Source organism: Rhinolophus sinicus, linkage group LG13 (genome assembly GCF_036562045.2).
Source record: "Rhinolophus sinicus isolate RSC01 linkage group LG13, ASM3656204v1, whole genome shotgun sequence".
In the NCBI taxonomy this organism is placed as follows: Eukaryota; Metazoa; Chordata; class Mammalia; order Chiroptera; family Rhinolophidae; genus Rhinolophus; species Rhinolophus sinicus.
In genome coordinates this window covers 2,487,422-2,515,309 of record NC_133762.1, presented here as the reverse complement: position 1 = coordinate 2,515,309, position 27,888 = coordinate 2,487,422, and the positions used below count along the sequence as shown (strand labels likewise).

Sequence of the window (27,888 nt, the reverse complement as noted above, 5' to 3'; positions counted from 1 at the left end):
GTTTCAAGAGGTTAGCTTTTTTTTTTTTTTTTAATTGAGGTTTGGTTTACACATGGAGCGTTTTAAAAATTAAACTCTAGTTATTCACTTGTACATTTATTGCACTGAGGTTTTAGGCCCTCAATGCACTTTCTGCTTTTTGGTGTTTGTTGAGGTTTTCTGTGCAGCCCAATATGTAATCAATGTTTGTAAATATTTATTGGGTGCTGGGAAGGAAAGCAATCTGTTTTTATATAAAATTTGATGTGGATATGGCTCACAGGTCACTAGCCTATGACCACAAAGTAATATGCTCATGCTTCTTATACCCAAATTACACCCAAACTATGAAGGCACAATGATCCCGCACGCGCCTCCCCATTGGCAAGGGCACCGACCGCCACAGAATATGGCCCGCCTCCCCACAGGAGTGGAAGGACTGATGGGCACATGCCCAGCTCGAAGCCACACCTTGTCACCTGGACCAAGCAGAGCTCCCTTTGAGCCCCAGTCTGGCCTCCAAGACTTTCTCCTCAATGGTTAGATGACCTCTAGCTGTCACCCCAGGGCCCAGAAATTTATCAAAAGAAAACTTTATTTCTTAGCTCCAGCCCTTACTCTCAACCCCAGAATTTCAAACCCAGTCTACGGGGTGAGAGAGAGAAAGAGAGACAGATAGCTAAGGGGAGGGGGAGGGGGGAAGAGAGAGAGAGAGAGAGAGAGAGAGAGAGAGAGAGAGAGAGAGAGAGAGAAGGGTGGGGGGAGAGGGAGGAAGAGAGAGGGGGCTGTCTGGCCTCATAAGGTTACTCATCCCATCATGAGGCTCCGCCCTCCTGACCTACTCACCTGCCTTAGGCCCCTCCTCCTAAGACCATCACATTTGGGGGTAGGATCTCAACATATGAATTTGGGGCTACACACACATCCAGTCCCTAACAGAAATGAAAGACAAAGGAGCCCTGTAACTATTACGCTGAAGCTTTCTGATGGGGCCCACCAACCCTATCCTCACTAGCTGTCATTCATTATCCACCCTTCAGGTCCATTCCTCTGGAGGGCTGATGGCCGCAGCACACTGACAGCAGGGGGTGCCCCACAAAGCACCTGACACAAGGTCCTCAGAGTCACGACATCCATGGCAGGAAATAACCATGAGCGTTAACCAAGTGGGAAAGGACACTGGATTTTTTTGGTGTGTGTGTGTGTGTGTGCAGAGGTGTCTTCAAAAAACTATTCAAATGGGCCCTAACCCTGGGGCCATTAAAAACGCTTTTAAAGCACCCTCCAGAGCTTCTCATTTACACCTATTTCGCTTCTCTTGGGTAGAAATACTCTGATGGGGGCAATGCTGAGGCACCCACAAAAGAATTTTTAAAAACATAGTACCAAAAAAAAAAAAAAAAAAGAAAAAATCTAACTAATGGAATTGATTATTTCTAAAGAAAAACTTGTTTTGGAAGTTCATGTGTTTGGTATCATTACTCATTTCTATTTTTCAGCGGGGATTGTGTGCATTGGGTGTTTCCCCAAACTGCTTGTTGGTGGCAAAGTAGCTGGGCTTTCTTTTATAATGAACACAGGGTAAAGCCCAACCTTCTGACTTAATTACTGTTGGCCTCCAGATTTCAGATCACAATCACTAACTGCAGGAAAATCTAGAGCTGCAGAAGCAACCTGCCAAAACGTTAGATTTGAAACAAGTACGTCGTTGGTTTGCTCAAGTCCATTTTACTGAGAGTTTTTTCCTGTCTGTATTAAAGGAACAAAACGTGAAAACCCTGGATTTTCTGGGACTTCTGACATCTAAGAAGAGGAGCGCCTAAAGGGAGAGTGCCCTCCCAGCCGCCCTCAGACCCGGCGTGGCGGCCCTGGCCACCAGGGGGCAGCAGTTGGCTGACCTTGGCTCCGACGCCGCCCCGCCCTGCCATCCATCGGGAGCAGGCGGTTTAGCTTTGATCCATTCCAGAAGGCAAACACAGAAATCACACACGGTCTCCAACTGGATTAAGTGTAGAATGAATACATTTACTATTGCAGAATTTTAAAAAATATTCATCAATAGATATAGAATTAGTACCAAAGGAAACATCAGCACCCCAATTCAATCAGTGTAATTCACACTGCCAGGACCCTTAGCAGTCTTTCTTGACTGGCTTAAAATATCGAAAACAAAAAGTGGTTAAAAGCCCTCCAAGACTGAATCTAAGGGGGGAAAATTGCTCCCCGAATTTTCTTATCATCATAAGGGTTTTTTACTTACAACTTAAATGCAGCTTACAGACCCTAATTAAGAACAAGACTCAAATCCTGCGAAAGCAGCAAAGCCTTTTTTATAAGCAGTTGAGCCACACATACAAGCACATCTCCAGACACAGTCTCGAGGGCATTAGTATTCTTTACGTGGGGAATGCAGGGCCTCCTCTAGACCTGACACCTGTGGTCACAGGGCTGTTGGCCTGTGTCACCAGAGGCCGGGAGGGGACACAGTGACTAAACCGGGGTCAGTTTCATCACAGATTAGAGAAGGTCCCAGATGGGGAAGGGAGCACAGCAGGCCTCGAGGCACAGCCATCAGGCATGAGTGACAGAGGGGCCACAGCAAGCTGCTTCCCCTCGGGCACCAGCCTCCCACCCTCCTTCTTGGTCCAACACCAAGATGTCTCCTTTCTCATGAATGCAAAACCCTCTGGAGCCTGTGGTGGCTGACCGGGGAGTATGTTTGTCCGGACTCACCCAACTGTATGTTTTTTATCTGTGCTTTTGCTGCACATAAAAGACACCTCCATACAACTGGGTTTCCCTGAAAATAAGACCTAGCCGGACCATCAGCTTTAATGCATCTTTTGGAGCAAAAATTAATATAAGACCCGGCCTTATTTTAATGTAATATAAGACCGGATATGATATAATACAATATAATATAATATAATATAATATAATATAATATAATATAATATAATACTGGGTCTTATATTAATTTTTGCTCCAAAAGACACATTAGAGCTGATGGTCTGGCAAGGTCTTACTTTCGGGGAAACATGAAATTAATTCTATTTAAAAAAAAAACCCAAAACCTTCAGGTTTGAAGGCAAAATTGCTCCCTTAAGTAGCCACGCTATAGAGTCCCAGCCATTCATGGAATTGGCAGACCTCAGCCAGTTCACAGGTACGGAGCCTCCTTGGCTCAGTGTGACCCAGGTCCCCCTGAGAACGACCCTGCCTCTGACCCCGGTTCCCGCAGGTGATGGAGCCTGGGATCAGAAAACTTACCTGACAAATGTCTATTCCCACATAACCCGTCGGGGATAGGAATACTTCGATAATTCAGGGTACTTGGCACTGGCTCTGAGTTGTCACTAATTTCTGGGACTTAAAAATACCACTGTGATCCCTCAAAGTGGGGGTTTGTGGCGGTCAAATGATAAAAGCGTTTTGTCTGAAGTGTGGGTGTCCATGGGGCAGCTGGGCCTGTGGCCTCATCTTGTGGTCACTTCTTCATTTCTGACGCATCATTGGAAGAGTTCCACTCGGCCATGGGCAGAGTCCCCAGTCCGTTCTCCTGCCTTGGTCTGAAGGCTATTTTGGTAGGATGGAGAATGAAAGTGAAAAGCCTTGGAATGTCCCCTCCCACCAGGATAGCAAGTCAGAGGTAATTAACTAAATCCTGGGGAACAGCAGAGATTAGTGGGGCTGTCAACAGCTGGAGAGGTCCAAGGTTCCTGACACATCCAGTGTCCCTGGCCTGTTTGCCCTGCACAGAGGACAGATGCATGCTGGAGAGAAGCCGCGGGTCATAGTAAACTTAATAAACGGTGGCCCTTCTAGATGAAGCATCTTTACTGGGTGCTGACAGGTGGCTTTGCATCTGTGCCAGCGTGCACGGGCCACCGGAGATGGTTTGCTCGTGTCTTGGAGTGCCAGCAGCTGCCTCCCCTGCCTCAGGGTCTGCCATGTTCCTGCTCTCTGCCGTGACAGCACTGGCAGAGACCCCCCCAGCAGAGAACACCTCACTGGGCCACAGCATCCACCCAATCATGCTGATTGTGCTGGCCTCAGGATGACACAGATGTGGGTGCAAAACCCACAGGTATCCAGGGTCCAACCAGGTTGGTGAAGTCGCTGGGGAGTCTATGGAGCCTCCCAGGACATCCCAACAAAGGGAAAGGTACATCCTGGTACCTCAAAGAGGCATGGTGCTCACTGAGACTTTTCGCATTTGGAAGGCAACCTATTCGCTCGCTATTGGGGTGCATTACCCCGGTGCGCTCCCCAGGGAACCGGGAAGGCCTCCAGTTGTGAGCGGGACCCCCTGAGTCTCATGCCCTAACAGAGCCAGTGGTGCTCAGGTGTGGTAGCCAACGGCCGGGCTGAAGACAGTCCCAGTGGGAGAACCAGAGTTCAGAGCTGTAGGCTCTGGGAGAAAGCCACGCCATGGCCGCCTCTGCGTGTGACTAGTCTCCTTTCTAAGAAAGAGCTTCTGGCATACTGCTGGTCTTGCAGGGGCCGAACAGCTGCCCAGGGGACAGCAGCTGACTGATCCTGAGCCACCCATCATGACCCGCCCACCTGTGAAATCGCGCACAGACAGCTGCAATCTGTCATCTAGAGGGGGCGGTGCATGACAGTCTGGGTGTCAGCAGGTGGCTCCCATGCTGTCACCCGTCCTCCTGCTCGTGGTCTCCTCTCCCTCAATCTACACCTCAGGGGACGTTCCTGTGACCAGATGGCTGAGGAGGCCTGCTTTCAGATGGCTCCCTGGCTCCTTGGGATGTGCTGGTTCCAGCTGAGAGCATTTCATCCACGCTCTGGAGTGTCCTTGGAAGATGGTGTCACCCCAGCCTTCGCAGAACGAAAGTTCCCTTTTCTGGATGAAAAGGCAGCCAGAAGAATGAACCTACACTGGTGATTCTTCATAGGTACAAACCTCCTCCCTACTTGGGGACATTTGGCAATGTCTGGAGACATTTTTGGCTGTCACATCTCCGTGGAGAACACTGCTGGCACCTGGTGGGTAGAGGTTGGTCAGGGAAGCTGCTCAGTCTCACCATGCACCAGGATGGTCCCCTACAAAAGAATTATCTGGCCCCAGATGTCATTAGTGCCACTGTTGACAAATTGTGAGTGGCACGGGTATATGGCTGGGACAAATAGTTTGAGGAGATGGCCCAGACTTTGGAAAGACAGGATTCAAAGACTGGTGACAAGGAGGTATGGTGACCAAGGGAAGATGTGTCCCCACAAATGTGCACAGAGCGTGGAGCTCTTTGTTGCATGTGTGTGCTCCTTACCGGTGCCCGTGCAGGAGGAGCTACCAGGCTCAGGTGGACAGGATGGCCTGTTGTGCCCTGTCTGCACCGTTTCACCAGCTACCGTCATGCTTGCTTGCTGGGCCCCCGGTTGCGGGGATGGGGACTGTAGGTGAACACAGCCACATGGATTTCCTGTCACCAAGGCCAGCCTGGAGTGCTCCACTGCTGTGCCCGAGTGACCTGTGATGGCAGAGGCGGGTGTCGAGACTCCCCTGTGGCTCGTTCCTGGGGATGGCCAGCCGGACCCTTGATGACCCTCTTCCATCATGGAGGAAGCCAGCTTCCTTCACTGGAAAGCACGTATTCTGGACTCTGATTTGTCTTCTCTGCCTGTGCTGCTCGTGGACTTACGGGACACCTTGTCCCCCATTATGAGTGCCACACGTGTGCCTTTGGATGAAAAGTTTCATTTTTCCAGCAAGCGGCTCAGGCCCTGAGTTCACTCACTCCGTGTCCCATTGACCCAGAAGCAGCTGCGTGGTCCAGCTGCCGGATGGCCAGCAGGGGGCTCTTGGGCAGGTGCGACTTCTGTCTCACAGGTGGCGTTTCTGATTTGAATCAGCAAGCGCCATATGGTGGGGTCTGTCCGTGGCCAGCACAGTCTGGGGACATGAGTAGGTGTGGCAGTGGCTCTTGTCACCATTATGCTGCAGGACCAAGAGCCCCTGCCTGGACCCCAGGCTCTCGGGTTGGTAGGTCTTCGTTCCCCAGGAAGGAACGTCCCCACCTGGGCTGCTCAGCGGTGTCACTGCACTGGGCACTGAGACCAGTTTTCTGGGCTTTTCAAGCTACTCACTGAGCGACCGAACCTTATTCTGATGGAAAAATTGTACTGTGGGAGCCAAGGGGGTGACATTCGAAGTCTAGGGGGGCTCCTTGGGGGCGCCTTTCATTGTTTCCATGTCCCAAAATAAAAGTTAACTGCAGCATTCAACAAAAAGCCTTGTGAGGATTCAGACCCCTCAGGAATGAAAGTTGGGGACATTTTATTAGGAATGAAAGAATCCCAACAAGCCCAGGTCCTGCTGAGCCCAGGGGAAGCTGGAGGCTCATGGGAGAGGGAGACGGAAGTCAGGGCTGTCAGCCATGGCCCCCAGCTGGCTGCAGCCCTGGGGACTGGCAGACAGGGGCACTGTCTCAATTCCTTCCTTGCTTGGGTGGGGTGTGTATGTGCACAATACATATGTGTATATGCAAACACACACACATGCGCGCGCGCGCACACACACGACTTGCTTGTTTTTAGCTTCCCGTTTCTCTCAGCATTGTCCTGGCAATGGTTTGTCGCTTGCCAGCTGTAGTTTGCTCCAATTTTGTTTCCCCGCGACATGGATGGTCTTGCCAAACCATGTTCCCTCACAGATCCCAGCCACCCCTCAGAGACCTGAGCCCAGCCCTGGGCGTCTCCTCCCACAGCACCAGCACCGCCAGGCAGACGCCCCTGGTGGAGGCCTGAGCCCCATGCTGTGGAGCCCCCCGCCATGCCTGTGGCAGTAACAACCCCTCCTGGCTTTGCCCCCCCTTGTGTGAGCTGCTTACCCTGGCGCCCTCTCCATGTGACTTCATGTCCCCTTTTGGTGATTCTCCATCTTCTGATATCCGTCCAACCAGCTCCCCACAGTACATTCTTTTTGTTAAAATAATGGATGACTTGTTTTCCTAAATGATACACGGATCCTTTGATTTGGAGGCAAGTTAAGTCCTTCCTTCCAGTCCCTCATTTTATGGAGTAAACCGAGTTTTACAGAAAACGGGCCTGAGAGGTGAGATGCTGTGGGTGAGATGCAGTTTCCAGGTTCTTGGCCTCACGTGGAAAGGTGCTGGCTCGGGTAGTAGATGGCCGTCAGCTGTAACCCGTTAGCCACTGGCCACTGATATAATTGCTGTAGCTACGCTAGCAAATGCGGATTGCAGCGAGCTAGTGGGTTGGTTGGTTGGTTGGCAGAGAAGCGGACGGCAGATTGTGGCTCCTGCTTCCTGTGTCTCCAATCCAGCCACCAGCGACAAATAGTGGTATGAACCTGTGATCCATGGCTCCGTGGGTGTTCCTTTTTGGCCTCAGCATAGCCTGCGTTCTTGTGTGGGGAGCGGGAGCTGAGACCCTGCATGACAGATGCCTTTCTCAAGGTCATGGCAATTTAGGGGCCAGACTTTCTGCCTCCCAGGGCAGGGCTCCTGTCACCATTCCATCCAGTCTTTTAGGCACATTTCCCACAGGAAGGAGGAATCTGCCTTCCTGTGGGATTCTGTGCCCATCCAGAAACAACCATGAGTGGTCTCATACTTTCTCGTGTAGAAGAATGTCAGGGCCAGAAATGGACGGTGGCATACAGGCCCTGATGCTGACCCCAGGACTGTGTAGAGGCCACTGCCCCAGCAAGTCCCGCAGACCAGAGAGCATCTCTCCTCTCCTTCTCCCAATTATGCCCATGGACCCCCGCACCCTGTAAACAGGACAAAGACTCCTGTGTCAGCTCCCACCAGACAGACTCTGAGCTGCTCCTGGGCCGGCTGCTGGGACCACAGGTCCCCACGTCAGGCGAACTGGAGATAGAACCCTGGTTTCACCACTTACCTCCCAAACTTTCCTTTTCTCATCTATGTAATGGGGATCTTGAGATCTAACTCACAGGTTGTTGCATGGCTTGAATTCCACGATGCCTTGAACGTGCCTACTGCAGGGGTGCCAGTCACCACATGGCCATGGTCCCCAGTGCCCAGCAGGGTGCATAGCCCAGGACAGGTGCCCCATTCTGCTGTGACGGCGTCCCTCGGCTGCAATCACCTGCTTGAGACAGGCCGGGATGACATCCTCAGGCCTCTGCGAGAGCCTCTGTCATGTGGGGTCTCATCTCCTGCTTGCCACTTAAGAACGCAGGACATGGTGAGGCCAAAAAGGAACACCCACAGAGCCATAGGTAGGGGAGTCATATGACTATATTCTTGCTGGCGGCTGGGTTGGAGACACAGGAAGCAGGAGCCACACGATCCACAGCCTGCTGTCTGCTTCTCTGCTAACCAACCACCCAACGCAGCCACGGCAGTTATATCAGTGGCTAATGGCTAAACGGTAAGAGCTGATGGCCAACTAGTCACAGCTGATGGCCATCTACTACCTGAGCCAGCACCTTTCCACGTGAGGCCGAGAGCCTGGAAACTACTCTCTGGGACTCTGTTCCCGTAGCCCAGGGGTGTCCAAACTTTTTTCAATGTTTTTCACCAAGGGCCATATGCGGTAAAATACACAAACAGCCGGGCCACTCACTCGAGGTGAAGTACGTATTGCCTCACCTGGTTTATTTAAGTAAACTAAACATATTTTTGGAATTTGCTGTGGGCCAGTAAAAAATGGATTGCGGGCTGCAGTTGGCCTGTGGGCCACAGTTTGGACACCCCTGCCATCGCCTCTTACTTTCTTACAGACACATACCTCTCCACAAAAACATGCACGAATGAAGTCACGATAAAATACTTATGTCCTCTGGGCTCCTGGCTGTCGTCCTCTTGCGTACGTTGTACCCTCTGACGAATACATATTAAGAAAAACCTTCTTGTTTTTATTCAGCTAGAAAGCGTCATGACCGTTTTAAAAAGGAGAGAAACTTTCTCCCACATGATGAAACTGGAATAACTGGGTTTACATCTCATCTCACTGGAAGAACACTTTTCTTTTTTTTTTTTAACTGCTGTGGGTGGATGCCTGCTAGAAACCTCTTCTTCTGGGCCACAAAGCTTTGCTCAGATGGCATTTTCCCAGGAATACAGGCACGGGCAAATAACTGGGCCAACCAATGCTTTACAAACATGTTAATTTTATTGAGGAGGCATCACAGCTTCTCTCTGTGTCAAGTGATGGAGAAGCTGTGTCACACGGATTATAGAGCTATTTTTACTTGAAATCATCTTTCATAAAAGAAAGAAATGAAATACAGTTCTTCTATAAAAAGTTTAGTAGTCATTACTGGAAGTTTTCCAAAATGAAAGCAAAATGTCCTACATATTGCAAAAATTGGTTTAGTGCTTTAATACTTTACAAAGTAACGACCCAACCACCAAAGACAGCTCTGACAATGGTTCCGAGGGTGGACCAGATGGCAAAGAATGTTTGCACTGAATTGGAACGAACAGTCGCAGGTAGGAAGGGCTCTGGACGACTGGGTCAAAGGAACAGGATCGATGACCCGTTTTTTGCCTCGACGTTTTCCAACATCCACAGTAATCAAGTCAGTCAGGAAACGAAGCAATGTATTTCACCCCCAAATCAGTCAAATGAACCAATGAAAGAAAAAGAAAGAAATGGAGGAATGACACTTACTGACTCTCCTAGGCTGAATGCATGTTTAAAGGAGCAAAGCAACTACAACAACCAGAAGTTAAAAGGAGCCCCGGGCATCAAAGATGGCGACCAGCAGGGAAGCGGTGCCCAGCCTGGTGAGCCCCTGTGCCTCTCACAGCCCCTCACCCTGGGCTGGTGTGACCGAGGGCCCACCTTCCCTCCATGCTGGATGGTGGTGGCTGGCTCTGTTGGAGGTGGAATGTGCCTCCTGGACTGGGGCTCCGGGCCGTGACTGATTTCCCAACCACGATCCTGGTGACGTGACTTGTTTTGGTCATAAGCTCGTGGAGACCAGCAGTCCCACTGCTACCTGCTGAGTTGTGTGTTTGGATCCCATTCCGTGGGCAGGCAGGAAAAAGGATGCAAAGACACCTGCCATGGAGAAAGGTTGGACAGGCCCTGGGAAAGCTTGCTCTCTCTCTCTCTCTCTGTCTCTCTCTCTTTCTCTGAGTACTGGCAGGAGTGTGCCCCGGCCTGTTAGGGCAGCAGTGAAAGGGACACTGTTTATTTGGCAATTCAAGCAAAGGGACACACATGTGTGGGCCCACTCACTGTCTGCGGAGCAGCTGCAGAGGGAATGTTTTGAGGGAGACCTTACATCCACCCCGTCCATGATGGACTCGAAAATATGGCACCCAGAGAAATGACAGCAAAAGCCACAGGAGGGGATTAAAGAGAAGGACATAGCCTTGTAACCAGGCCACAGTAGGACAAAGGTCCTATAGGAAGCTTGTAACAGTATTTTGCCAACAAGTCTTAGAGAAAAACACGTTGGCCAAAGGACCTAGAAGTAAACAGCAAGGTTAGGTAGTTGTGAAACCCACCCCCCAAGGGGAGGACGCTCAGCGGGGGACCCATTCTTCCCGCTGGTGGGTGAGGTCACCTGCTTGTGTTGGAGGGCCCAGGAGGCATGTTTGGCTCTGTGATGGCCAGGCTGTGTCCCTCCAGCACACAGCCACCAGCGACCGAAGGGACCCGGGGGCCCTTGGTTCTCTTCCAGTCACCCACGCCCGCCTCTGTTTGTCTGTGTGACAAGCTCCTCTTCCATTGCAGGCCTGCTTTTGGTGACACGAGGATGGGTTCTTCTAGTGGTCATATTGACTCTCTTCCCTGCCTGCCACCAAGTTTGTTCTGGGAGGGAAGGCCCGTCTCCCTGGAGATGCTGTGTAGGGCACAGGCCCCCAAAGACCAATTGGAGGAGGTTCTCTAGAACAGTCCGGTCCACAATGACCTCAGGAAGGGGGCGTGACAGGATCCCATCACAGTGTACCGACCTTCTTGACCACGATAGCTGCCCTGCGGAACTGTCCCCACTTCACTTTGCTCTGGCTGCTCTCTGTAAACAGCTGGGTCTCATCTGAGAGGAGGGCACAGGTCAGAGACCCAGAAGAATGCCTGCAGTCACGGGTATGTGCCCATTGCTATATGTGGCCAACGTGTAGCACCAGCTGGAGGAGCCAGGCTGCTTTATTAGCAAACACTCTGCACATTTAAGGATAGTAGTAGAATCTGGATTTGGTGAAGGCTGAAAACGACATGTCGGGGCTCAACAGCTATCAAATTACTGATTTCATTTCCTTCCTTCCAACAAATACTTATCCAGCGCCTAATATGTGTCAGGCACTGTTGTAGGCACCGGAAATATAGCAGTGAGCACAACGTACAAAAATTCCTGCCCACGTGGAGCTTACATTCTATAGGGGCTCGGGGGCCTTAAAAGGAATGAATGAGTAATTCATGTGGGCAGCACTCAGATGGTGATAGATACACAAGAGGAACATGTACTGGGAGGTGGCAGGGAGGGGAGCTGTGTTGTCATTGTAAATAAAGAATTCAGGGAAGGCCTCCTTGAAAGGTGACAATGGGGTAAAGACTGGCTGGCAGTGAAGAATGAGCCATGTGGCTCTGGGAATGAGCCATGTGGTGGGGGGTTCACTCCAGGTAGAACGAACGGCATGTGCAAAGGCCCTGAGGCAGGCCCAGGTCACTGGGACAGAGCGGGCTGACAGAGGAGAGACTGGGGTGAGAGAGCTCTTTGTAAGGATTTGGCTGTTTCTTCATTTAAAGTCATGCCCCAGTGTCTGTAGATGTTCTGAAACAGCTGGTTTTGCTAACGTGTCCAAACTAAATTAACGGGTTGCCTTGGTCTTGAGCAGATTCAGCCTATATTTACTCTGAAAACCACTGCTACTCTTCACCTTACATTAAAGAACTGGTTATATTATATATATATATATATATATATATATATATATATATATATATATATATATTCTTCAGCTGCTCTCTTGGGGACATAAAAAAGTATTAAGCAATGGGCATCATTTTGTATATACATAACTGGGGTTGGTGGGACTCTTTCTTTTTGCAAGAATAAAAAAGTAAAAGAACAAGTTTCAACACATTGCAAAATAAGTACAAACTGTAATATTGCTAGCAGTGTTTGCAGATAATGGCTCGGAGCTGCCCGTGTGTGTGTGTGTGGTCAGCCCCGTCGAGGCATCTGTACGCCTCACAGACCGTGCACCCGGTTATTGCTGAGGGTCCCATGGGCCTCTCCCTCGCTCTTCTCCCTGGGGGGTGGAGTGGGAGAAAGGGCTGCTTTTGGAGATGGAACTACCTGCCAAGCTGCTAACAGACCAGTTCGCACACTGCTTGGAGCAGTCATGAGAATCTTCCAAAGCACTGTGCCCTGGAAGCACTCCCTGCAGCCTGGGGGAGCCCTGGGGTGAATGGGGGTCCCTCACCATCACGCCTGCCGGGATGAACTACACTGGCCCCAGCCCTGTGTTAACAGGCAGCACCGTTGGAAACACGCTCTGTGCCAACAGAACCAGGTGTGCGTGGATGTGGGGAAGGGGCGTGGACCAGGCTGAAGTGAGAATGAAGTCAAGGTCCCACGCTGTTCTAGACAGCCACACCCAAGTGGCCAGTTTGAGCAGAAAGAGTTGATGGATGGGACTGAATGGGATGGTGGTACTCAGAGGTCCCCAGAGCTCCACCACTTTAAGGCTTTTTGGAAGGGGGGCCTGCTCCCTGGCCCAGGAGTGCCAACTACCTCTGGGCCCTGTCCCCAAGTCCCTGCCCTCAGGGGACAGCAGAACCAGACTAGCCAGAGGTCCACCTCAGCAGCCCGTGGGCTGAAGACAGAGGGGCTGAATTTGGACAAGGCAGGGCTCGCTCAGCCATGGAATGCGCTTTCTTCTTCATTTATTAAAATAATTTGAACAAAAGAAACGGAAAAAGCACTCGAAGAACTTAGTTTGTCAAAGTCCATACCAGGATTAGGAAAAGGAACCCTACCATGAAGAAAGAAACCTGAAATGCACAGCAGACCTTACCCTGGGTCTCTTCCGCCCTTACCCTGGGTCTCTTAGTAAACAAAACACTCGCAGAGAATGCAGAGAATGCACCGTTACACTCGTGTTTGGCAAAAACATTTCTTCCCCTCGCACAAATTTCCCACCACTGATAGTAAGTACAGCCCTTTTTTTCTTAACTAACACAAAATATGTTTTGGTAGGTTAATTTTCTTTTTGCAAAGTGGTTTGCAAAATAAGCTCGTAGGTGCTAAGGGTGGCTGTGGGCGCTGCCCACGGAATTTCCACACCCAGAGGTGTGTACCGGGAAGTGTGGAGTGCCTTTTTATCTTGAGTCACCACATTCCTGACAATAAGCTTCCAGAATTAATAAGTTAAATTATTTGGGAAAACATAAAATTTGGAAGGGAACAGATCCAAAGTTTTCAGAACTCCTCTTGGGTTGCGAAGAAAAAGTCCACAGTAACTTCATGAATATATTAATTGAAGAGGAAATGCGCAGTACCCAAATCCACGAACAACCAACAAATCAAGCTTTCTGTGGAAAATGAAGACACTTACACGTTCCCACTTTCAGAGGGAGTTTGAACAAATAGCGAAAAGCATTTAAACTCTAAGTGCCCACAGTGGGGCCCCTTCCCACCCAAAGTTACCTTTCCAAGGGGACAACTTGTGACAATGTAAGGGCACAAAATATTGCTCTGTGGCATAGTCTGAAAATAATATAAAAATAATTTCTATAGTACAGTTTAAACTTGGCTTGTAAAATTTCAACGTAACATAGCATAAAATCTACAGACACAATACACTTATAAACACCTTCCTTGAACAATATATTATTTCTAAAAAAATCATATACCCAGGTAACGCATGTATGGGAAATGTGAAGTAAATTATGGAAATAACCTCCACTGGGGTTTAGAAGTATCTGGGATTCTTCTGGAAACCTGCTGTCCCTTGGAGATGTCCAACCTTCCTGGAAAGGGACAGTTTGGCCAGATCAGGCGGAAAGGCCACTCCCAGGCATGGCTGGCCTGTGTACAGGACGAGTGCGAAAGCAAGGCTCGCAGCCTTTCTAGAATTAGGACTGGCTTTCCTTTTCTCCAATACCCATAATCCACTTCCCTGTCCTTGCCGCACAAAGGGCCCCCAGGTCACAGGACATTGGGGGACCTCCTGGCCCACATGTGAAATAGACAGCGATTTCTCCCAGTTCCCACCCTGGATTAGTGACTAATCTAACAGCAACCTCCCTCACTTATTAACACTGTTTAGAGGGACGATGGACACACATCTCTCACAAAAGGAAACGGCTATTTGTAAACGAGGTGGACTGAGCTGTATGTCCGCTGAGAGCAGCACCCACAGGTGCCCTGGAGCCTCAGGACCACACTAAGTTAGGGGCCTGCCACGTGGGGGAGGCGCCCACATGGTGGCCAGTGGCTGGATCTCTGGCTCTTATTCGTGGCACGTGTCAGGTGGGGTGGGGCGGAGGTGACTTGGAAATTCAAGGAGACAGGTCACCCTTGGTTCATAATACCTGTGAATGACACTGTCTGGTTTTGAAAGTTTTCCTCTCTTATTACAACGGACAGTTTTTTTTTATTCTCAGTTTGGCTTTTTTTTCCCTTCAATCTGGCAGAGGGCATGAGAAAGATATAATATTTGCATAGCCCATTTTAGAAATTTCTGGTTGGCTGTTTTCACATTAAAAAAATTAAAAAAACAAGCAAAAATTTACTCTATGCCTCCTTGACTACTTGTGCACATAAGTCTGGTTTCTGAATGAGCGTTTCAAGGTTGGCCGTGGCAACCTCCTAAGACTAAGGAGTAAGAGCAGTGTCTACATGTGAAGTAACACTACCTGTGACCTCACAGCTTTGGATGACAAAAGTGTAACATGAAGAGTCAGTCCAAAAAGCTGCCACAAACCCTCTTGATGAGAGCTTTTTTTAGAAAAACTACTTTTTGTTGTTGCTCTAAGTAACAAAAGAAACCCCAGGAATATCAGGGACGTGATGTTTATTACCAGACATGGAAAGTATTGTTCAGTGTGAAAAGTAAAATTTTCAAAAAATTTCTGAAAGATTCTATTTCATAAATAATTTTGATTAATTTTAAGGAACCACTTATGTAAAACATGAGTAAGTTACTGAAAACTCCACGGGCTGTGGAATAATTAAAAACAAAAAGAAAATTACAGGAGATACTCAAAATTAGTTTATTATAATTCTTCAAACAAGTAAAAAAAAATTCCCTCCCCGTTTTTTTTTTTTTTTTTTGGTGTGTGTGTGTGTGTGTGTGTGTGTGTGTGTTTCCTGCTCCTTGTGTCGGGCGGGGTAAGGGTAAAGAATCCTTTCTGGAGGAGAAGCTGGCTCCAATGAAAGATGGTTTGCTTCCTGCACTTCCTGAGGTTATTACAGCAAAGCTGGGCGCTTTCGCGTTTCTTAGGATTGTTAGAGGCGCTCCTAAGTTTTCACCGGTTTTAGAGTATTCTTTTCCTAGCGAAGATTTTCCCCACCTTAGCGGTATTTCTTGGAAAGGAGCTCTCGTGAGGCAGGTGTAACTTAGTGTCCTTAGCCAAGAACCGGATCTCCAGAGGTAATCTTGGAAGGAAGAGGTTGCATATTGCTGCACAAAACAGGGTAGCTAAGGACACATTTTTTTTCCCTCAAGAAATGTAGGAGGCACCAAAAAAGGGACCGCTTGGGGATGGGGCTGCCCCCTCACTGCGTTATGGAGCCACAGGCAAGGAGGTCCCTGTCCTACGGAGGGGACCCCAATGGGAATGGTGCCCCTATACCTGGCTGAACCCAGACAGATGCAACGTGAGGTGCGGTGTGCTTCCTTCCCGGCTTTCCGCGGCCCCTTCCCTTTGGAAAGAGGCGCAGCGGGATTTCAAAGCAGCCTAGTGGGGGCTTACACAGTGACCCAAAAGGGTCAATTCCTTGCCTCTCTCCTCCGGCACCGGCACCGATGATCCCTTCCTAAGGGCCCTCCTGCGACAGTCAACTGTGAAAAGTGTCTTCAAAGGAGAAACGTGAGCAGGCTGGCATCTTTGCTCATATGTGGGCAACTCCAAATAGTGGGTTCAGACTTTGCTTTTTGGACCCAAGATGTCTTTAGAAAGCTCCTGTCACCTGAGCTGCCCAGCACCGGGAGCGATCACTACAGCTCACCGCGCTCTGCGAGGTAGCTTGTCCGGTTCCCATCCTACGGACGCCCGTGGTTGGATGGCAGTGTGAGTGTTGCTCGAGCTGGGGGGTGGGGGTGGGGGAAAGGGGCTGTGGGAGTTGGTTTTGCTTATGAGCTGGAGCCGTGGGTATTCCTAAAGGGCCACCGTGACCGCCGGAGCGTCAGCTGGCGGCCACGTGCCTCCTCTCCTCCAGGGACCTGGGAGGCGAAGCAGGTGGAGCTGCCCCCGCAGTCCCCGGCAGCCTTTGCTTCTCACCCCTAGATGGTACCTAGCGCACGCATGTGACCGCTTCCTGCAAGAGGTCTGTGGCTGAGTTAGGGGGAAAAAAGCAAAAAAAAAAAAAAGCATGTAAAACACTCCCTTCTAAAAACAAAGGGCAGCAAATCTCTTTATTTCGGAACAAAAATACTCTCGCAATGGCTATGAGTTTCCACGGTACGAGGCAGATGCTAGCTAGCACACCCACTGCCGACAGTATGACTTGTTTCCTATCCGTCTACTACCTGAGTGGCGTCAGTGTAGGTTCAGGCACCAGTAGGAACATTTGACCAAACACGTACACGGCACTGACACGGGGGTCGCCGGCCTTCCGGGTGACCAGGGCACGTAGAAAAGACACCGACAGGATGGAGAGCAATCGTGCACGGGCGCTCGCTCAGGGCCGGGCCCCGCGCGCCTCGCGCCGCCGCCGCAGCTCCTCGCGGTAGCAGTAGGAGCACAAGTGCTCGGTCTCCGCGCGCCCGTAGAACGCGCAGTTCTCGCGCTGGCAGCGCCGCTGCGCGGGGCCCGGCCCCCCGCGGCCGCACTCAGCGTTCGAGCGCGCGGCCGGCGCGTCGGCGTCGGCGAACTCCAGGCCGTCGCGCGCGGCGCCGAAGCCGTTGGTGTAGGTCTGCGACTTGGGCTCGGCCGCGCCGGCCAGGGCCCCGGGCACGGCGCGCGCCAGCGACTCCACCGTGTTGACGGTGCGCAGGGCGGCGGCGCGCGCCGGGCTGTAGCTCTGCGACCACAGCGAGCGGTTCTGCTGCGGGTACGTGGCGCACGGCCGCAGCGCGCCCACGGCCGGCGCGCACGCCTCGTCCCGCGCGCCCGCCGCCTGCACGTGGATGACGCTCTGGCGCGCCGGGGGGCTGCGCCCGGGGGCCGGTCCGCTGGCGCCCGCGCGCCGCGCGCCCCGCCGCCGGGGCCCGGGAGGCCGCGCCGCCGCCGCCGCCCGCGCCGCCCGCGTGCCCGCCGCCGGCCCTGGGCTCGGGCGCTCGCGAACTTGAGCACCAGCTGCGTGGGCGGCGCGGCCGGCGGGCCCGGCGAGGCGCGCTCGGGGCCCGGAGCGCCGTCGGCCTCGGGCCGGCGCGGCGGCCGCTTGGCGGCGGCGGCGGCGGCGGCGGCGGCGGCGTCGCGGCGCCGCTGCTCCTGCTCGGCGCTGAAGCGCTCCTGCGCGCTGCTCAGGTAGTAGCCGACCATCTCCTCGTGGAACTGGTGCCGGTGGCTGGTGAGCAGCAGGCCGGCGAAGATGAATTTGCGTTCGCCCTGCATGGCGGCGCGCAGGATGTTGAGGCTGAGCTTCACGTCCGTGCTGTACTTCCAGGCGTCGCCCCGCGGCCCGCCGCCCTTCTCCGCCGGCGAAGCGCCCGCCGCCTTGTCCGTGGGCGACGGCGTGGTCTTTTCCGACGGCGAGGTGCTCGCCGACGCGCCCGACTCCTCCTTGCTGCCCTTGCGCGATTTGACCTTTTTGTCCTTGGCGCGCTCGGGCGCGTCGCCGCCGTTCTTGCCGTGCGCCGAGTTGGCGCGGCCCATCTTGCCGTGCACCAGGCCGCCCAGGCCGCCCATGTTCTTCTTCAGCTTGATGCCCAGCGTCTTGCTGAAGCTGCCCAGCTTGTTGGCCACGGAGTCCGCGCGGGTCTTCTCCTTGTCCTTGCGCTGCTTCTCCTTCTCCTTGCCGTTCTTGCCGTTATTGCTGTTGGAATTGCTGCACACAGAGTCGCGGTCCGAGTCCAGGGAGTCGGCCAGGGACTGTACATCCTCCCCCACGGAGGCCGTGGGGGATTCCGGCTGCGCCAGAGGGGCCTGTGGGGCACGAGGGAGGTTAGAGACGAGCTGTCCTCACGTGGGATCCGCCAAGACCTCACCCTGTCCTGGTACGTTGGGGCCCTTGGGCCCCACTGTCCTAATCCCGATTGGCGCTGGTGAACTCAGGTCGCTGGTAGCCTGAAACCCTGGGCCGGGGAGCTCTGGCAAGCTGCAGCTCCCCACTTGGCTTGGAGCCCCAGAGCCTCTCCACGCCCCAGGGGATTACCATGCCCAGCCTCGGGCCTTCCCACCCTGGCGAGGCTACTGCCTGCCCAGGCATGGGACTGGCTCCTAGGCCCGCTTCTTTGTACAGGTAGATGCCTTCAGGTGAGGATGACACTTTACCCGCACCTGTCGGCGCCCATCCTACAAAGGTGTCTCATCTATTCATTCCAGGCAGAGGACACCTTGCCCTTAGAACCTCACTCTTTGGGTCATGGAACAAACACCCTTCCCATTCAGCGATGGCCTTTCTGAGCCTGGCAGTGTGGAGCGCAGCACTGAGAAGGGCTCTGAAATGGGACGTGGGCTTCTCAGGAAAGATGCTACCATTCCCTGGAAAGGAGTGGCAGTGGGAAGGAGGCCTCTCCGAAGACCTTGGATGAGGCCCACTGTCAGCCAGCCAGGAGGGCAACTAGGTACGGGAACGTGGCCAGGACCAGTGCCTGGGGTTTGTGGAGAACCCGAGAAAGGAGAAGAGAGGGTACAGAGGATGGCAGCACCTACTGCGGCTTTCCAGAGGTTCCTTCCTGGATGAGCAGGGAGTTCGGATAGAGCATCAGTGGGTACAGACCTCACCCCAGCAGCCGGGTCTGGCAGGACTTGTGCTCATGCCTGAAAGGGCTTTCCTGGCCTCCAGAGCGGGAGCCTGGAAGGACTGTTGCTCCCCACTCTATTTTTGCCCCCCCCTCACCAAGCAGGTCCAAGAGAGGGGTGAACCTCCTGCAACCAGGTCACCCAGAAACGGGGTAGGGATGGAACCAGCCCTCACCACCTCCCAGTCCAAAATTCCTTCCTGCCCCTGCCCACCCTGAGTCTGGAAGGAGCTGGAGGTCTCAAACTGCTTTGCCAGACACAAGTGTACAAGCTCGGGTTCTGCCTGGGAAGGGAGGTGTGCTTGGTGCTGGGAGGGTACCGCTGGTGGGAGCACAGTGAGTCAGGAGCCATGGCTCACGTGCCCGAGGGCTGGAAGGGCCTTGCCTCTGTTGGGGGACAGCCAAAGCCTGGCAGGGGGCCCTACTCACTGCAGGACAGAGCTGTGTCCCAGCCCAAGATCTAGAGCTGCTGCCTGGAGCCCTCGTGGGTGCTAGGAAGAACACCCACAGCCACGCAGTGGCACTCTGCAGGCATCTGACAAGCAGTGTGGAGGTTAGGTTAAGAAGCAGGACTCGGTAGCCAGGCTGTCACTTTTGCCATCAGTACAATGGGGTATCAGTGCCTGCTTCCTGCTGCGGGGGATGAAAGGGAGAAGGCTGAAGGCTGAAAGCACTGAGCAGTGCGCGCAGGTCCGGGCCGGAACTGCCTGTAGCATGAGCCCCACCTTATGACTAAGGAAACCCATGTCTGGGGAGGACCAGTGATTTGTAAGCTTTTCTTCCCGCCCCACAAATCCTTTACCCTGTGAATTCACTACTAAGCTGACAAAAACGTCAGTCAGATACTTAAAGTGAATCCGCCTTAGTACCTGGAAGCACAGACCCTGCCTGGGGGAGAGGCCTTTTCCTCGCAGCCTGGGCCAGGGGACAGAGGACAGAGGAGCTGGGGCTGAGGGCTGGCGCGCTGGGGTGCCTGGTTGTCCCAGGCCCCCGCATACAGTTCAAAATTAATTCCGCTGCGCCCAGCACATCGTGTTCCAACCTCGGCAGAGATAGTTTTGTGTTGTGACTTGCCCACCGTTTGTTTTCTGAGTGGGCGTGTTGATTTCTCTCCAGGAGAAAACAGGACAAAAATCCCCAGCAGGATGCGTGCCCACATACAGACACGCACGCACCCGCGTGCACACACGCACCCCGCAAACCCGGGCTGCTTCCAGGCAGAGCCAGCGGGGCAGGGACCACGTGCTCGGCTGGGACCCGAGGGTGGGGCCCCGGGCGCGGTGGTTGCTGGGTGGGGGGGCAGGCGAGCTCTGCCCCGGGGCCCAGCAATTAGGAGAGGCACGCGGCTGCCTGGCGCCAGCAGCCACCGCCCAGCCACCGGGTCGGTCCCGGGGCACGCCAGGCTCACCCGGGTCTCGGAGGGGATACGGATCCACGTCACATTCATGTAGCTGTGCAGGAGGTTCAGCTTGGCTTCCAGCGACAGGATCAGGCTGGCGAGAGAAGAATACCGAGTGAAGCGCGCGCCGGCCCGCCAGCAGGCTCGCCAGCTGTCGCGGGAGAAGCGGGGGCGCTGGGGCGGGGCTGCAGGGCGGGGCTTACTGGGCTAGCCGGGCGTTGTCGTTGTCGTCTTTCCCCCACAACCAGTCCTTGCCGGGGTCCACCGCAAAGTGCAGGGGCAGCAGCTTGTGCTCGGAATCCGTCAGTGGGATCACGGCTGGAATGAAAGAGAGAGACGTGGTGCCAGGTGGCCCAAGGGCAGCGCCCCCCGGAAAACAGGGAAGGGAATTCCAAGACCAGGTGTCTCCGTGATTACGTAAAGCGACTGGCGATGTCTACTGGACCGCCAGTGCCAGCAGGAGCGTTAAGACCACAGGTTGCAGAACCACTGCTGACAGTTTAAAGATTGTATCTTTTGCTGTGGGCTTTGAAGTGTACTTGGAGAAGTCACCTGGAATCCGCGGACGATTTAATGGGTCTGTCAGCAAACACAAAAAGGCTAGTACAGCTTCGGTACTTCTGAGGAAGGACCCAGGTGGACTCAGCACACTGTGCAAGTTCACCTGGAAGGTCAAGAGGGCCTGGGCTTCCCAGAGACGTTCCCAATGTGCGAATCAGGCGAGAGGGCTGTCTGCTCATCTCATTTGTGATTTCACTCAAGTCGGCATTAGTACAGGGGACCCATGGTGGGGGGCTGCCCATAGGGAACTCAGGGGGACCCCATGGACCCAGGGGCCCCTGCCCACAGGGAGCTCCCATTTTGTGCTGGGGACGGGCTGAGCAGGTAACAAACACTTCATCATGTCAGGCAGTGAGAGCTCCCTGCAGGGTAGACAGCGGGCTGTGGGCGGGCTGGGGAGCCTTTTGAGGTGACATGGAGGTGGAGACTGCAGTAGAGAGAGACTGTGGAGAGGGCCTGCTTCATCACCGCCCCTCCTAGTGGAACACTGGTGGCGGTGGTGGTGCTGGTGGTGGTGGTAGAGGCGGTGGTGGAGGCGGTGGTGGAGGTGGTGGTCGTGGCAGAGGTAGAGGTGGTGGTGGAGGCGGTGGTGATGGAGGTGGTGGTGGTGGTGGCAGTGGTGGCGGTGGAGGTAGTGGTGGTGGCGGTGGAGGCGGTGGAGGTGGCGATGGTGGTGGTGGAGGTAGTGGTGGTGGCGGTGGAGGCGGTGGAGGTGGCGATGGTGGTGGTGGAGGTAGTGGTGGAGGTGGTGGTGGAGGAGGTGGAGGGATGGGGCCAGATATTGCCCTGCCCTGACCCAGGCACAGGGTGCTTCCCATTGGCTGCTTTCCTTTGGCCCCAAGACCTGGGGGTCACAGAGTCCCCAAGCACCACTCCTGCCCTGGGCCTCCTACTCCTTATCCCACCCCCCGCCACCGGGTGCGAGCCATGAGCCGGGTGTCTCTTCCGCATGATTCATGGCAAGGGTGCTATGGCAAGAACAAAAAGGCAAACGAACAAAATCTAAGACTGAATACCATTACCAGTTTATTTTCTCCTGAGAACATGGAAAAGTTGACTCAGTGCTGCCCTCTGGGGTTGCTAAGGAGAAAATGTGAGCCCAAATAATCCTACCCCTGTGTTGCCCATGAAAGGGAAACACAGTTTTACTCCGGGTTTTCCATTTTTAATCTGGCTGGGACTGGGCAACTGCGCTCTGGCTGGGAAGTCAGGGGTGGCCCGGTCTGCCTTGGAGTGGCTGTGTCACACAGGTAGGCCTTCCCAGGGCTGAGCTGAAGGGTAGTTACACCCAGGGAGGGCTGCAGGGCTGCCTCAGGACTGGCCTCCCTTGGGCCATGCCCAGGAGCCTGCACCAGGGTTCCACGAGTCACCATGCCAACAGGGAGAGAACGGGAGGAGCGGGGATAGAGGCCCCCTCCTCAAGCACTTGCGAGGACAGCTCAGCTCCCACAGTGCTTGGTAAGGGCGCTGATTCCAGCCCCCCCATCAGATGGCCAAACCAGTGTCCAGGAAAAGTACCCAAGGACTCTATTTTAAATAAACATGGATCTTAAAAACAGGCAAATCTGGAAACTGTTGTTCTAGAACAATCTGAGGCAGTTTCTGTGGCTGCACCTTGGGCAATGTGGATCTGTCCACCCCCTTCCCAGGGGAGAGGTGTCAGCAGGAGGCTTCTGCCTGGCCATAGTCACACTTAGGAGGGAGCAGGTGCCTAGTCGTACACGTGGGATGTGAGCAGAAGCACTGTGGTTAGGCTTGGGGCCTTCTCCCCCACACCTCTCCCGATCGTGGTGCCTGCTGAAGACAGTGGGGCTACAAGGTGGCAGGAGTGCGCTCCCAACTCCCCATCTGGAGATCAGCTGCACCCCCACTTGGCCTCACCTCCCAACTGCAGGGCTCCTGGGAATTCCCACCCTCACAGCAGGAAGTGGAGTGATGGGACAGCTTGCCCTCTGGTGGCAAATGTCAAGAACAGCAAATGACTTTCAAAATAACCCTGCAACCTTTTTCTTTTTCTTTGAAAAGGCTCTCTCCTCTCTTTGAACCTGGAAATGTGTAGGCTCCATCTCAAACTAGCCTGGATATATTTTGAGTATTTATTTTCCAAAAAGAAACGGAGGCTTTAGGTTTCTGTTTGAGATGTGAAATGCTGGGAGAGCATTACAACAACAATCCAAACCACACGTTCATGATTTTCCTTTCACCCATCAGACAGCTAAAGTCACAGGAAACCAGCTAGCCCCAAATCTAAGGAAGGACATGTATCTCCAAGGACAGACAGACGTGAGCTCAATGGGGCAGACTCAGCCAGCCTCAGTAAGAAGAATTCAGCTAAAATTGTTAACAGATTGGTAAAAGGAGAGTGTGGCCTAGTGACAGAAAAACCCCTGGGGACTGCAGGTTAGGGGCATTTCCCATGCCCTCGCAGGCTGCTGCTCACAAAAACATTGGCAAGAATTCTGAGAACACGTCTTTTACAGATCTTTATCTCCTATCTATACAAGAGAACAAAGGTTAAATTGGTACATATACACAATGGAATACTACTCGGCTGGAAGAAAGGATGAAATCTTACCACTTGCGACATGGATGGACCTTGAGAGTATCGTGCTAAGTGAAATAAGTCAGATGGAGAAGGACGAAAGCCATGTGATTCACTCATATGTGGGACATAAAACAGAAGCAATAAATGAACAAACAAACTCATAGACACAGACAACAGAATGGTGGTGACCAGAGGGGAAGGGGCAGGAGGGGGAGAGTGAGGAGGGGAAAGGGTCACAGACATGGGGCGGGGACGGAAGGAGATTAGATTGAGTGGTGACCACAAGATGCAATATACACAGGATGGGTCATAGAGTTGTACACTTGAAACTTATATGTTATTAACCAGAGATGGGAGCTAGGGACGATTCAGGAGTGGGGAGTCGGTAGCTCGTATGCTCCTGGGAGGCGCTCTTCCTGAGGCATGGATGTCTTGGGGAGACGTGGGGCAGGGGAGTCAGGTATCTGGGGGGAGCTTCTGGGGGGCTGCCTGAGGCACACTCTACTTTCTTGTTTCTCCAGGCCCTAGCATTACTAGTGAAAGACCCTCAGCCAGTTCTCCCCACGCAGGTGGCTGCAGCTGGCACCCCCGTGGAACCGAGCTTCAGGCTGCGGACTGATGGTCCTCAGGGTGGCCCACGGACCAATGGCAGATGTTCGGGGAACAAACGCACAAGCCGAGGACAGAGCACCACAGCCGCGTAGCCCTACCCACAGCTCCTGGCCGCCTGGTGGCCCTTTGGGAGGAATGCGGGTCAAGAACCTATAATGTTGCTTTTGGTTTATATACCACATATCAGTGAAATCTATGTAATTTTACTAACAATTGTCACCTCAATAAATTAAAAAAAAAAAAAAAAAAGAACCTATAATGTGAAAGACCACAGCCCTCGTCTTGTCCCAGGCCCTGTGCTGCAGGGGTCGGAGTTAAAAGTCTGATGTCCCCACACCAGCTCTTCTCCCTTGTACCCCTCAGCGAGACCCCCTCCTCAGGGGCTGCGCTTTGGGACTCTGGGAGGTGCAGCGAAGGAACTCGGCGCCCTGGTGGCTTGTGACAATGTTTTACTTTCTCCGAGAACAAGATGCTCTGTCATCTTTGTGAACATGTCCTGCCCCAGATCCAGCCACGCTCTCAGACATGGGAGCTTGGGGACATACAGGATCTGCTTGACCCCTGGGATGGTGGCAGAGCTTGCCCTGCATGGAAGGTGAGGAGCCTGCAGGGTGGGACAGAGGGCCAGGTCATGTCCAGCATTCTGGAAGAGCCCACCTTGCCCCGGGGGGCCTGCGTGCTTCCAGACGGCTGCGTGTGCGAGAGAACCACGCCCTCCCTGTCTAAGCTCCGTGGAGCTGGGTTTGGTTACCTGAGCTGAAGGGGCTCCAGCTGGCGCCAGGGAGCCCTAGGAACGGAGAGACAGGCGTGGCTGGAAAGGCCAGGCTTCTGCTTTCCTGATACCTTTCCTCTCCCTCAGCTGCTGTCCCGCTAGGCAAGGAGGCGACCAGGGGTGGTGACCTCAGCATCCCTAAAAAGGTTCCTGTTCCAGCAAAGACCCAGGCAGCTCTCCTGGGGCAGAGTCCAACGCAACCTGAAGGCACAGAGCTACAGACACTTTCTTTAAGGAAGGAGTGGCAAGCCGAGCTCTCAGCTCAGAAGGGTCTAGTCCAGAGCCACGCCCTGTCTGGAGGGTCCTCACATAGTCCCAGAGCTCTAGGACAGAAAGGCGCTGACCCTGACATTTTACCAGGTGGCACTTACATGTGGGAGACACCAGAACGTGACATCAAGTCGCCCACCAGTGCCAGGTCTGCTGCCATAGTACCTCACTCCCGCTCCCCTTCCTGGGGTGGGGGGCACCGGCCACTGCCAGGCCCGCAGGGCGCGTAGGCCACCCTGGACCTGCAGCAGCCCCCAAACCCAAAAGTAGTGAGTGGTGCCGGGAGGCAAGCCTGAGTATCTCTGCACTTAGAGAGAACAGGTTCCGTCTAAAGAGCATGGCACTGACAGCCTCATGGCACCCCGGCTTTTTAGGGGATTGAGAGCCCAACAGCTGACAGTAGTGTATTTCCAGATGAGCACCCAGTTGGTAAAGAACGTTTCTGCAGTCTTGCTTTTCCTCAGATGAGGTCCTGGTCATCACGGGTGACAGAAAGAGGACAGTTCAGATGGAACTGCCTGGAAACATCACAGCCCACCCTAGTTTGCAGCTGGCTACTGAACCCCCACCAACCACCCGCCCCCTCCATCGCCCACTGCACTCACTTCTCAGGCTGCTAGTGGGTGTGGAGCTGAGCTTTGGCAGTAAGATGCCAGCATGAGTCCTTGGGGAAGGTTTTCTTCCCAAATGAAAAGACAAACTTTCAGGATGATGGCATCTGGATGTGATGCCTGGAGCTACAGCATCCATCCTATCACCATGAAGTTCCTATGACCACAAGGCTGAAACCACATGATGAGAAGGGGACAGTGGGGAGAGGCTGGGAGCCTGGGCCTCTGAGAACATCTAGAGCTGCTGCACCAGCGCTGGGCCACCAACCCCAGGACTGCCTGTTAGAGAAGCAGCGGCAGCCCCTTTCTCATTTGAGCCCCTGGCAGCCCAGTGCTATTTGGCACCATCTTCATTTGGGGGCTTATATCATGGCTTTCTGTGGAGGCTTCCATTTCTCTTGGCATCATAAAGGCTGAGAAGAGGGGGTGAGTCTGTTCCTCGGGTGGCCTCCTGACAGCCTCTCAGCTTCTCCCTTGGACCCCCAACCACCAGCTAACAATAGCTGGACGCTAGCATCTGGTATTTGCAGAAAGGCCTCTGCAGGCTCTGCTGTAGGGCTGGAAGGAAGGAAGACACCTGGGGGAGCCCTGGGGTCAGCTTCCTGTACAGCATCTGCTCTGTTCCGCCTACGGTAGGTCCTTTTGGGGACATGCTGAGCACTAATGGTGGCCAGGAAAGGAGCTATTCAAGGACTGTAGGTCTATCTTTGGAGCAGTAGCTAAGGACAGGGGACAGGCCTGGCTTAGGGACAGGCAGGACCCTTCCTAGCAGTTGCCAGCGAGAACACTGAGGACGTCAGTGCGTGGAGGGGCTGTCCCCCGGTGGCCATTGCATAATTAAGAGGTGAGCTCCTTGAACATGCCAAATGAAAAGTGGCCAACATGGAGAGTGGCAGAAAGGAAGGATGGGAATAGAAGGGAGGGGAGAGGAAGGAGAAAGGGCTCAGCACCGGCCGACAGAAGAGGGGACAGGCCTGCAGGTCACATGGTGCCCCTCGGGCACTCAGGAAGCGGCCGTGCCCAGGCCTCTCCATGCCCTGTCACGCTCCTACTGCATATGCTTGCTCAGCCATGCCGGCAACACCCGCTGGCAGCCCCGCACCTTTGCTCAGGCCCGTTCTGGCCCCTGGCACCAGCCTCCAGACATCACTGCAGCGTCCAACTGGTTCTAACCCGATTCTGTCACACATCTGTTTGTCTGTCCTTCTGAACTGGAATCATCGCTACCCCCTGAATGGAGCTCATGCCTGCTCGGGACACACCCTGCCTGGTACCGGATGTGGCTTGGTGGGGTTGCTTGTCTCCCTCACAAGGTGGTTCCCCCCCGGCCCCTGCAATGAACACGACAGGACCACTGGACTTCAGGTTAGTGTGAGGTACGGGGGGCAGGACTGCACCAACCAGCACCCACCAGCGTGGCGAGGCGGCACAGGGGACGTGCTGGCAGCAATCCTTCAAGCTGTCAAGTCTGCAGAGCATTTGTGTCGTACTCAAATGTGTGAGATCGTGACATGTGCACAGAAGTCCCCCAGCTGTGGGAGCCACTTACAGGTACTTTGCTTCTGCTTGTGTGGAAGGTGGCACTGTAGCCCGTCCTAAAGTGGGCCATAAGGACTGGACATGTCAAAGTGCAGTTCTGGTCACACAAGGGCGTGGACACTGGGACCCACACCGCTCCGAGGGTACGACAGCAGGTGGGGGCTGCACACAATGGCACACGGGGACCAGGACCCACTTTGGGGAAAGACAAGTGTTCAGAGGTGAAACCGCTCACACCTCCGTTTCTGAGAGGGGCCCAGCGAGAGCCGCTCCACACCTGTCCTTTTATCAAAAGGCACCTTTGTATTCACGCTGAGAACATCGAGAAGCCTGAAGGAGAGCTCAGCGCCTTCTGTGAGGAGGGGGCCGGGCATCTGCACCAGAGACGCCAGCCCGGGACTGGTATCTCTCGCTGACCACACAGAGTCTCTGGGAGACTGGGCAGAGAGGCCCAGCCCTGGCCTGGATCCCAGGTCCTGAGGAAGGGCCTTCTCTTCTCCCAGGAGCCCCGGTAAGAACGGAGAAGAGCTAAAACCCACAGCCAGAAGCTGAGAGACAAC

At 53.7% G+C, this 27,888-nt stretch overlaps 1 protein-coding gene across 1 annotated transcript in view; it reads right to left on the bottom strand.

Moving 5' to 3' along the window:
- Window positions 1–16,662: 16,662 nt before the first annotated feature.
- OTUD7A (OTU deubiquitinase 7A) overlaps window positions 16,663–27,888 on the bottom strand; it is a 211,626-nt gene continuing 200,400 nt past the window's right edge. Inside the window, 4 exon segments of the mRNA XM_074318359.1 lie at window positions 16,663–17,397; window positions 17,400–18,201; window positions 20,428–20,512; window positions 20,622–20,736. Coding sequence (XP_074174460.1) covers window positions 16,796–17,397; window positions 17,400–18,201; window positions 20,428–20,512; window positions 20,622–20,736 — 1,604 coding nt within the window. The 3' untranslated portion in view covers window positions 16,663–16,795.